Source organism: Salvelinus alpinus, chromosome 3 (genome assembly GCF_045679555.1).
Source record: "Salvelinus alpinus chromosome 3, SLU_Salpinus.1, whole genome shotgun sequence".
NCBI classification, from domain to species: domain Eukaryota; kingdom Metazoa; phylum Chordata; class Actinopteri; order Salmoniformes; family Salmonidae; genus Salvelinus; species Salvelinus alpinus.
Window position 1 is genome coordinate 79513567 of NC_092088.1, and position 10991 is coordinate 79524557.

At 41.2% G+C, this 10991-nt stretch overlaps 1 protein-coding gene across 1 annotated transcript; it reads left to right on the plus strand.

Annotated features, from left to right (window-relative positions):
* The first annotated feature begins 4533 nt into the window (after window positions 1-4533).
* LOC139571411 (proteasome subunit beta type-1) lies at window positions 4534-7125 on the plus strand. The gene is made up of 6 exons (XM_071394257.1): window positions 4534-5144; window positions 5534-5641; window positions 5962-6043; window positions 6189-6318; window positions 6462-6568; window positions 6813-7125. The coding sequence occupies exons 1-6, from the start codon at window positions 5044-5046 to the stop codon at window positions 6996-6998; spliced, it is 714 nt and encodes a 237-aa protein (XP_071250358.1). The 5' UTR covers window positions 4534-5043; the 3' UTR covers window positions 6999-7125.
* The last annotated feature ends 3866 nt before the right edge of the window (window positions 7126-10991 follow it).

The following is a 10991-nucleotide window of genomic DNA, read 5'->3' on the forward strand; positions in this document are numbered from 1 at the left end:
CAAGTGACTGCCGCTTTTCCCCAGGTGAGAGATGCATATATGGTTCAAAGAAACACATATGCTTATTCTGAGCATCAAAACATTATGCTTTTATCCTACATCAAGTTGAAACGTTTTTACAGGGGAGTGAGATGCCTTTACATAAAAAATATTTTGTGGATATAAGCAAGACAAAAAAAGTGTGATTTAACTGAACAATTATTTTATTCCCATAAACTCCCATTGAATCTCAAAAAGAGCATAAGATTCAAAGTGGAATGAAACTTACCATTTTAAGTTTGAAGTCAGCCCCCTGAAGATCAGTTTCCAGGCTCTGAAGACCTTGCTGATCCTTCAATGGCAGAAGGCCATTTTCAATCGCATATTCTGCTCCATTCTGCTGTCCTGTTTGTAACAGTCGTAGGATGAGTGTCTGTTGTTCCAGTATCACCTCTTGCTTGGTAAGCATTTCCCGAATGAACGCTGAAAGACATTTTAAGGGGCATTTCATCTATAACACAACAAGGTGGACAAGAATGAGGTAAGTGTATATTGCTGCCCACCAGGAGCAGGGGAGACATGGAAGATGTGTCTACCCACTGGGCACACACTGGTTGAATCAACGTTGTTTGCATGTCATTGCAATGAAATTATGCTGAATCAACGTGGAATTGACGTTGAATTGACGTCTGTGCCCAGTGGGTAACCTCGGCGTAGAATGGGCACATCCTTCCCATCTCTCCCTCCACCGCTGGTACTGAAATATGAGTGCGGTATTGGCATATGTAAATGGAATACATTATATATTTTATTATCATCATATACAGATTTTACAAAACATTAGGAACGGCTCTTTCCATGACATACTGACCAGGTAAAAGCTATGATCCCTTATTGATGTCACTTGTTAAATCCACTTCAATCAGTGTAGATGAAGGGGAGGAGACAGGTTAAAGAAGGATTTTTAATCCTTGACACAATTGAGACATGGATTGTGTATGTGTGCCATTCAGAGGGTGAATGGGCAAGATAAAATATTTAAGTGCCTTTGAACAGGGTATGGTAGTATGTGCCAGGCGCACCGGTTTGTGTGTCAAGAACGGCAACGCTGCTGGATTTTTTACGCTTAACAGTTTCCCGTGTGCATCAAGAATGGTCCTCCAGCCAACTTGACACAACTGTAGGAAACATTGGAGTCAACATGGGCCAGCATCCCTGTGGAACGCTTTCGACACCTTGTGGAGTCAATGGCCCGACGAATTGAGGATGAGGGAAAAGGGGGGTGTGCAACTCAATATTAGGAAGGTGTTCATAATGGTGGTACACTCAGTGTATATATTATGTATTGCTGCTCACCAGGAGAAGGAGACAGGGAAAATGTGTTGATCCTCTGCAAACACCCAATTGTCCTGGTCAAAGCACTGTCTTTTGAGATTGGAGTGAGCAGTAATGTACTTCTCAGCAGATGTATGCTGCCTTAATTGATGTTTCTTCAGGCTATTTTTGTTAAGCCATAAACTGCAGTTACGACATTTGATTTTCCTCTTGCTTGCAGGTCTCATAGCTGGACATGCTGAACCTGGGCCTCTCGCAGTTGCACTGGTTACATCTGCACTGGTTACATCTGGGCCTCTCGCAGTTGCACTGGTTACATCTGGGCCTCTCGCAGTTGCACCTGGGTCTCGCCCACATACTGACTCACATTGTGGAATGTGTTTGGTAAAATCACTCCTATTTACATAGGTCTTGGGGCAGTATGGGCAGTGAAAATGCTTTGCTGCTCTGCACTCCAAATGGCATATGAATATTGTGAACTCTGAAATGGGGGGGAAAAAACAATCAGCATCCAGGACCCAAAGTTCCCCAGTTGATAAAAAGCATGGTATCATGTGCTAAACCAGCATTATGAATGGATGAGATTACCTCTATGCAGCACAGCCTTCAATCTGTGAGACTCAATGTGTGCCGACACACTGGCATAGTCTCGGGGCTTGAAAATGGAGGGCTGGCAGAAGGGGCAATGATACAATTGGTACTTCTGGAACTTGGATAAAACAACACGGCCATCAGCTGCTTTCCGCACTGTGATATGCTGTCAAACACAAACGACAAATATACTGAACAAAAATATAAACACAACAATTTCAAAGATTTTACTGAGTTACAGTTCATAGAAGATTTAAATAAATTCATTAGGCCCCAATCTATGGATTTCACATGAATGGGCAGGGGTGCAGCCATGGGTGGGCATAGACCCACCCACTTGGAAGCCAGGCCCAGCTAATCAGAATGAGTTTTTCCCCACAAAAGGGCATTATTACAGACAGAAATACTCCTAGGCAGCCTCCCGAGTGGCGCAGCGGTCTAAAGCACTGCATTGCAGTGCTTAATAAGGCGTCACTACAGACCCGGGTTCGTTCCCAGGCTGTGTTACAACCGGCCATGACCCCCATAGGGCGGTGCAGCATAGTGCAATGAATGGGCCTAAAGCCAATGTTCCCTCAAAAACAATTAGACACTGAGGAAATTTCAGGTCTGCTGAGCGCAAACTTCACAGTTGTGAAAATTCTGTGAGCATATACTCAAAGCCAAAGCTGTAAACACAGTCCAGTTCAAAGTAAATGGCACAGATCCATATATGGCAATGATTTATTTGCATACAGGCTTACTGCAGCTCTGATTGGTTATGCCGCACTAGTATGTGTAGAGTACCAGATGAGTTGTGCGCAATAGAATCCTACTCCGATGACTTCTGCCTAAAACAAAACCTCTTGCATAGTTTGTTTTGATATGTTGCACTGAAAGTGGCTAATATTGCGTTGATTCAATAACAATTGCTACAGGAAAGGGAAACGTTGATAGTGTTAACAGGGAAAATTAGAAAGTTGAGTGAAGTTCAATCTCGTGCATCTCTCCATGGGCTGATATTTCTTCTGCGCTCTGCGTGGCAGTCCCGGGGGAGCAGCGAGCGCCTACAGCTAATGTGTTAGCATCAACATCCGGGGAATTGTCTACGCTTATTTTCAAGCTTTAATTGACATGGTAATGGACAACTAGTTTTTGAGAAAAGCTGGAAAAACTTACCTGAACTTTACTTTGTTCTGTGTTACGACTATGGTTGCAAATTCCCTGGTTTTCCCGGAATCCTGGTTGGAGGATTCCTTGAATCAAGAGGGGAATAAGCAGGAAATCCGGAACCTCCAACCAAGATTTTCCCTGAATTTGCAACCCTAGTTGCGACCAGTGCTCGACTTGGGCAGAAGCTCACCGGAGCCAAGTTCCGGCACCTCAAATGTTCTTCTACTTGAACTCCTGCACCGCTTATAGAATATTAGCTCAAAACTATTGTGGAGCTGCTGTATGGGATCAATATCATGCCAAATATATTCACAAATATAAAATCACCAATCCACAAATATAAATCACCAATCCACACGAGAGATATAGGCTTTTGGCACGAAAGCGTCGGCCATCACCGGTGAGTGAGCTGCACATCATTGGGTGAGTCTGAAACTGGAAAGTATTTTTAGGACTATAATTCCTCATTTTGTAGCCTACAACATATGTCCCCACACACTTAGGCCTAGTCTATTGATGGATTCAACACATGGTCGTTTTCATTGATCTCAGATTTTCAGTTTGTGTCAAAGGAGCCTGTCATTTCAATTATTTACAGTATTAAAAAATAATCTGCCAAAGTCTCCAGTCATGTAAAATGACAGAGCATGAAATCCATTTATAAAAGCCACATTTTTCCTGACCCTTAAACACGGCTTTAGGCTACTAAAATGTTCCCCATGTGTGCGACTAAGTGCCTCTACTCTACTGCTCTATGCCACAAAGCAAATGCAATGATATGCATGCAATGCATTATTATGAAGGTGAGAAAAAGTAAGTAACGCGTTCCTGGTACCGCAGAGCTCTCCAGATCATCCCCCTCTCACTTTTTGTTCCGGCACCTCCCGATTAACAAATGAAGCATTGAACCATACATACCAAACGTAACATGTAATACAAATGATTGTTCCAGATTTACGTTTATTATGTTACGTCTTGTCTATGAGATCAGGCTGAATACACAGACTCCCGATGTAGTGTCCCAAAGCTAGGAATAGCCCAAACTCCTTGTCTTGTCCCCAGGGTAACTTACCAAGCTAGCTAAGGTAAAGGCGAGCTAGCTTGGTAGACTGATACGTTATAGTTATACAGCAATAAAAATCTAGTGTATACATCTACGAAAAACGTAGATACCGGTAGCTACACCAAAGGCGCAGCTCAAAGTGAATCGCAAATTTGTTACAAAATGTTAGCCTAAATGCAATGGCTTACCCTCATCTCTGCGGACGAAGACACACTGAAACAGACACAACAGGGCTGTATTCATTACGCTTACATTACGTTTACTCCGAAAGGAAAAAGTTTTGCAATGAAAACGAGATTCTATTGGACAAATTCAGGTAGGTCCCTCGCCGTTTCGTTACCGTTTGCTTCCGTTTTGTTCTTAACGGTTTCCGTTGTAAGACGTGATGAATACACCCCAGCCCAAGCAGCAACGCAAAACAGTCTTGTGGCAACACATTTTCCCAATTAGCTGTTCGCTTTCCATACACCCACTTGTAACCGGGATGCCTCCGGTGCGTGAGTAAGGTGCCCCTTTATGTCCTACGGCGAAGTCGGCACAATACAAAGTGACGTAATTAGTAGGAATCTGTATTTTCATATGCTGAAGTGATGTTTTTTTATTTAAAAACTGCTTTATCTGCTTTCCCAATTAAAGTATGTTTGAAAATTGTTTCTGGACATTGTTTCTGCTGATTTGTTGGTAACGTTGTTGAGCTGCGCAGATTACTGTTCGATTTGAGAGCGCTCCTCCCTCACCGCTTTTTCGAACTCCCTCCATGACTCCAGCCACTGGGTGGTAGGAAAGACAACTTTTTTTGTTTTGTCGGTTGTTGATGATGATGAAGAGGAAGCATTTCCGTCCGCCATATTGCAGTGATACAGCGAGATTTCCCATTTGTCTCAGCAAGTTGAAGAGTTCGAGTTTCCTCGCTAACTGGCATAATGTTTACTACACAAGTTTATGGAGATAATGGGAAAATGAAGGAGTATCACTATACTGGACCAGTAGAGCACCGATTCTCTCCATATTCCTTCAATGGAGGGTAAGCGTCAATATCCAACTAACAATCGTTTTGGTAGCCCAAATGATAGCAAGCTACATTAACGTTACCTAGCTAACGTTAATGCTGTACATAATTGTGTTCTGCAGAATGGACACTGACTGGAGATAGCGTCTGACTAGTAATGTGTCATGGTGCAAATGGCTAACACTTACTCAATAGATGTTCGTAGTTAAGTAACGTTAGCTAACTACGTGAACAACAATACATGTTGTTTATCTGGTTTCGATTTCAGTTAGCTACAGTAGCTAACGTTAATTAGTTATCTACATTTGTCTGATAACCTTAAAATCAGCTTTGCCAAAACTAACGTCAACTTGTTTGTTAGGGCATCATGTCAACTGACACTTGACATGTTTTTGTGTTTCCAGGACTGTGCTTGCTGTTGCAGGTGAAGACTTTGCAATTGTGGCCTCAGACACCCGTTTGAGTGAAGGCTATTCAATCCACAGTCGTGACTCTCCAAAATGTTACAAGTTGTAAGTCAAGTGCACACAACTGTATTTCCAAGGATGACCGAAGGCAAATTGTCAGATGGTGTGGTTTAACCCCATTTACTGCCTCACTATTGCTGTGTTTAGACAGGCAGCTCAATTCTGATATTTTTTCACAAATTGGTCATTTGACCAATCAGGTCAATCACAGATCTTTTTCTGAGCTAAACAAAAAAACTATTCGTCCTGGAGAAATCATAATTAAGCATCCTGTCTATGTTTGTGAACATCATAATAAATTACATGTTAAATATTTCACCACTAAGTTACGGTGCTGTTACTTATACATGTTTAATTTCTCACAGAACAAATACAACTGTCATAGGCTGCAGTGGATTCCATGGGGATTGCTTGACTCTTACCAAAATCATTGATGCAAGATTAAAGGTGAGATCATCTTGAGACTGTTTCACTTTCAAAATTGTTAGTTGAGCTGAAAGTTATGGCATATGGCCGTACACAATAAGTTAACATTTGTAAATGTATAATTTTCTAACATCAGCCAATATCTGATGGGGAAATGTATTTTTAGATGTACAAGCACTCAAACAACAAGAGCATGACAAGTGGAGCCATCGCAGCCATGCTGTCAACAATCCTGTACGGTAGAAGATTCTTCCCCTACTACGTTTACAACATCATCGGTGGCTTGGATGAGGAGGGTATGACTCCTGCTCTATTGCTGCTGTTACTATTATCAGATGCTTGGTTCCATATGTGTAAGGTATTCACTGCATGTGTTCTTTTAAGTCTAGTCCACTATTTATGACTCTCTAAACTGAACTGGTTTGTTTTTGCTTTTCAGGTAAAGGAGCTGTTTACAGTTTTGACCCTGTGGGATCCTATCAGAGAGACACATACAAAGCTGGTGGCTCAGCGAGTGCCATGCTGCAACCTCTGCTTGACAACCAGGTAAAGAAACCAAAAAGTGGTATAAGTTGAGCATTGCTATTAGCTTTTGAGGGCTTTGTTTCCCCTCAAAGCACCTCTGTCCAATATGACTTGAATGTTTGTATGCCAAATGTGTATGTAGAATTTAGCAGTGGCAAGGAAACCCTAGACATTCTAGTGACCAAGATATCTTTGGTTCGGGACAAACATCTCTTTGTTTCTGTATTGCCCCTTAGTCTGTCTTTTATTCTTAATTTACAACTAGATTGGATTCAAGAACATGGAGGGTGTGCAGCACCTGCCCCTGAACCAGGAGAAGGCTGTGCAGCTGGTCAAAGATGTCTTCATCTCTGCTGCTGAGAGAGACGTGTACACCGGAGATGCCCTCAGGATCTGCATCGTCACCAAGGAGGGCATCAAAGAAGAGACAGTCCCACTCAGGAAGGACTGAACAACTTATTTCTGCCACCATTTCAAGCTACTGCTTTTGTCTGGATTTTTCATATTTTGGACCCTACTCCTGCTTTTCTCTTTACATTCTGGCTGAAGAATAAAAATGTTCCCTGTAGTTAATTTTCTCCTGTTGTCAGTATCATTTTTTTTTAAAGAAACATGAAATGTTAAATGTATTTGATTACAATGAAGTCTGAACCGTTTTCAAATGTATCAAGAAAATTCTTGCTCAACATACACTACCGGTCAAAAGTTTAGAACACCTACTCATTCTAGGGTCTTTATTTTTATTTTCTACATTGTAGAATAATAGTGAAGACATCAAAACTATGAAATAACACACATGGAAACATGTAGTAACCAAAAGTGTTAAACAAATTAAAATATATTTGAGATTCTTCAAATATTCACATTTTGCCTTCATGCCAGCTTTGCGCACACACTTGGCATTCTCAACCAGCAATGCATTACAAATAATGTGTGCCATAAATTCATTTGTGGAGTTTCTTCCCTTAATGTGTTTGAGCAAATCAGTTGTGTTGTGACATGGTAGGGGTGGTATACAGAAGATAGCCCTATTTGGTAAAAGACCAAATCCATATTTTGGCAAGAACAGCTCAAATAAGCAAAGAGAAATGACAGTCTATTACTTTGAGTCAAGGTCAGTCAGTACGGATAATTTCAAGAGCTTTGAAAGTTTCTTCAAGTGCAGTCACACTTGGGGCTCCCAAGTGGCGCAAGACGCTGCATCTCAGTGCTAGAGGCGTGACTAGTGAGAAACTGGTTCGAATCCAGACTGTCACAACCAGCTGTGATTGGGTGTATCATAGGGTGGTGCACAATTGTCAGAGTTTGGCTGGTATAGGCCATCATTGGAAATAAGAATTTGTCCTTAACGGACTTATTTTTTAAATCAAGTGCTACGATGAAACTGGCTCTCATGAGGACCACCACAGACATGGAAGACCCAGAGTTACCTCTGCTGCAGAGTATAAGTTCATTAGCTACCAGCCTCATAAATTCCAGCCCAAATAAATGCTTCACAGTTTTGGTGGGTGGCCCTCTCTTGGCAGGTTTGTTGTGGTGCCATATTCTTTCCATTTTTTAATAATGGATTTAATGGTGCTCCATGGGATGTTCAAAGTTTCAGATATTTCTTTATAACCAACTCTGATCTGTACTTCTCCACAACTTTGTCCCTGACCTGTTTGGAGCGCTCCTTGGTCTTCATCGTGCCACTTGCTTACTGGTGTTGCAGACTCTGGGGCCTTTCTAAACAGGTGTATATATACTGAGATCATGTGACACTTAGATTGCACACAGGTGGACTTTATTTAACTAATTATGTAACTTCTGAAGGTAATTGGTTGTGCCAGATCTTATTTAGGGGCTTCATAGCAAAGGGGGTGAATATATATGCACGCACCACTTTTCCATTTATTTATTTGTATTTATTTTAGGAAACAAGTTATTTTTTTCATTTCACTTCACCAGTTTGGACTATTTATGTCCATTACATGAAATCCAAATAAAAATCAATTTAAATTACAGGTTGTAATGCAACAAAATAGGAAAAACGCCAAGGGTGTGAATACTTTTGCAAGGCACTGTAAATGCAGCGATATGCCATCCCATCTGGTTTGGGCTTAGTGGGACTATAATTTGTTTTTCAACAGGACAATGACCCAACACACCTCCAGGCTGTGCAAGGGGTATTTTACCAAGAAAGAGAGTGATGGAGTGCTGCATCAGGTGACCTGGCCTCCACAATCCCCTGACCTCAACCCAATTGAGATGGTGTGGGATTAGTTGGACTACAGAGTGAAGGAAAAGCAGCCAACAAGTGCTCAGCATATGTGGGAACTCCTTCAAGACTGTTGGAAAAGCATTCCAGGTGAAGCTGGTTTAGAGAATGCCAAGTGTGCAACGCTGTCATCAAAGCAAAGGTGGCTATTTGAAGAATCTCAAAAATAAAATATATTTTGATTTAACACTTTTTTGGTTACTACATGATTCCATATGTGTTATTATATAGTTTTGTTGTCTTCACTATTATTCTACAATGTAGAAAATAGTAAAAATAAAGAAAAATCCTTGAATGAATAGGTGTTCTAAAACTGACCAGTAGTGTACAGTGGCAAGAAAAAGTATGTGAACCCTTTGGAAATACATGGATTTCTGCATAAATTGGTCATAAAATTTGATCTGAACTTCATCTAGGTCACAACAATAGACAAACACAGTCTCCTTAAACTAATAACACACAAACAATTATACATTTTCATGTCTTTATTGAACACAGTGTGTAAACATTCACAGTGCAGGGTGGGAAAAGTATGTGAACCATTGGATTTGCTGCCTCCTTTGGCAGCAATAACCTCAACTAAACGTTCTCTCTATGGTCAGGAGGAATTTTGGACCATTCCTCTTTACAAAACTGTTTCAGTTCAGCAATATTCTTGGGATGTTTGGTGTGAACTGCTCTCGAGGTCATGCCACAGCATCTCAACCGGGTTGAGGTCAGAACTCCGACTAGGCTACTCCCGAAGGTGTATTTTCTTCTGTTGAACCCATTCTGTTGTTGATTTACTTCTGTGTTTTGGGTCAATGTTCTGTTGCATCACCCACCTTCTGTTGAGCTTCAATTGGCGGACAGATAGCCTTACATTCTCCTGCAAAATGTCTTGATAAACTTAGGAATTCATTTTTCCATCGATGATAGCAAGCTGTCCAGGCCCTGAGGCAGCAAAACATTCGCAAACCATGATGCACCCTCCAGCATTACAGTTGGGATGAGGTTTTGATGTTGGTGTGCTGTGCCTTTTTTTCTCCACTCATAGTGTTGTGTGTTCCTACCAAACAACTCAACTGTAGTTTCATCTGTCCACAGAATATTTTGCGCTGTGGAACATCCAGGTGAACTTTAGCAAACTTCAGACATGCAGCGATGTTTTTTTTGGACAGCAGTGGCTTCTTCCGTGGTGTCCTCCCATGAACACCATTCTTGTTTAGTGTTTTACGTATCGTAGACTCGTCAACAGAGATGCTGGCATGTTCCAGAGATTTCTGTAAGTCTTTAGCTGACACTAGGATTCTTCTTAACCTCATTGAGCATTCTGCGCTGTGCCCTTGCAGTCATCTTTGCAGGATGGCCACTCCTAGGGAGTGTAGCAACCGTGCTGAACTTTCTCAATTTATAGACAATTTGTCTTACAGTGGACTGATGAACATAAAGGATTTTAGAGATACTTTTGTAACCCTTTCCAGCTTAATGCAAGTCAAAAATTCTTCATCTTAGGTCTTCTGGGATCTCTTTTGTTCGAGGCATGGTTCACATCAGGCAATGCTTTTTGTGAATAGCAAACAAAAATTTTGTGAGTATTTTGTATTGGGCAATGCAGCTCAATCCAACATCTCCAATCTTGTCTCATTGATTGGACTCCAGGTTAGCTGACTCCTGACTCCAATTAGCTTTTGGAGAAGTCATTGGCTTTGGGGTTCACATACTTTTCCCAACCTACACTGTGAATGTTTAAATGATGTATTCAATATTGACAAGAAAAATACAATAATTCGTGTTTTATTAGTTTAAGCACACTATGTTTGTCTATTGTTGTGACTTAGATGAAGATCAGAACAAATTTGCATTAATGGCGAAATCCAGGTAATTCCAAAGGGTTCACATACTTTTTCTTGCCACTGTATATGCCATCGGTCCAAAGATTGGAAGTGTCTCCTTAGACGAGAATTGGTTAAGGCTTGCAATAATACTTTTAGCCAAATAGGGGTGTTTAGAGATTGAGGTTGGAAAGCCGGAACTGAATCTACTACCACCTGTGCCATAACTGACGAGGGGGCGGTTGTCGATAGCAATGGAATTTAGGTTTACGAGCTTTTTAACCATGCATCTTTCCTTCACCAGCCGAAGTTGTAATGCCGCATTCAGATGCTAGTCGGAACTAGGAAACTGACATTTCAGACTTGCTAACTG

Bases quoted from the DNA above. Each gene is read 5' to 3' on its own strand.
- LOC139571411 (XM_071394257.1), top strand. From the start codon at position 5,044: ATGTTTACTACACAAGTTTATGGAGATAATGGGAAAATGAAGGAGTAT. The intron at 5,145-5,533 runs GTAAGCGTCAAT...TTGTGTTTCCAG, and splicing joins CCATATTCCTTCAATGGAGG to GACTGTGCTTGCTGTTGCAG. The intron at 6,569-6,812 runs GTAAAGAAACCA...ATTTACAACTAG, and splicing joins AACCTCTGCTTGACAACCAG to ATTGGATTCAAGAACATGGA.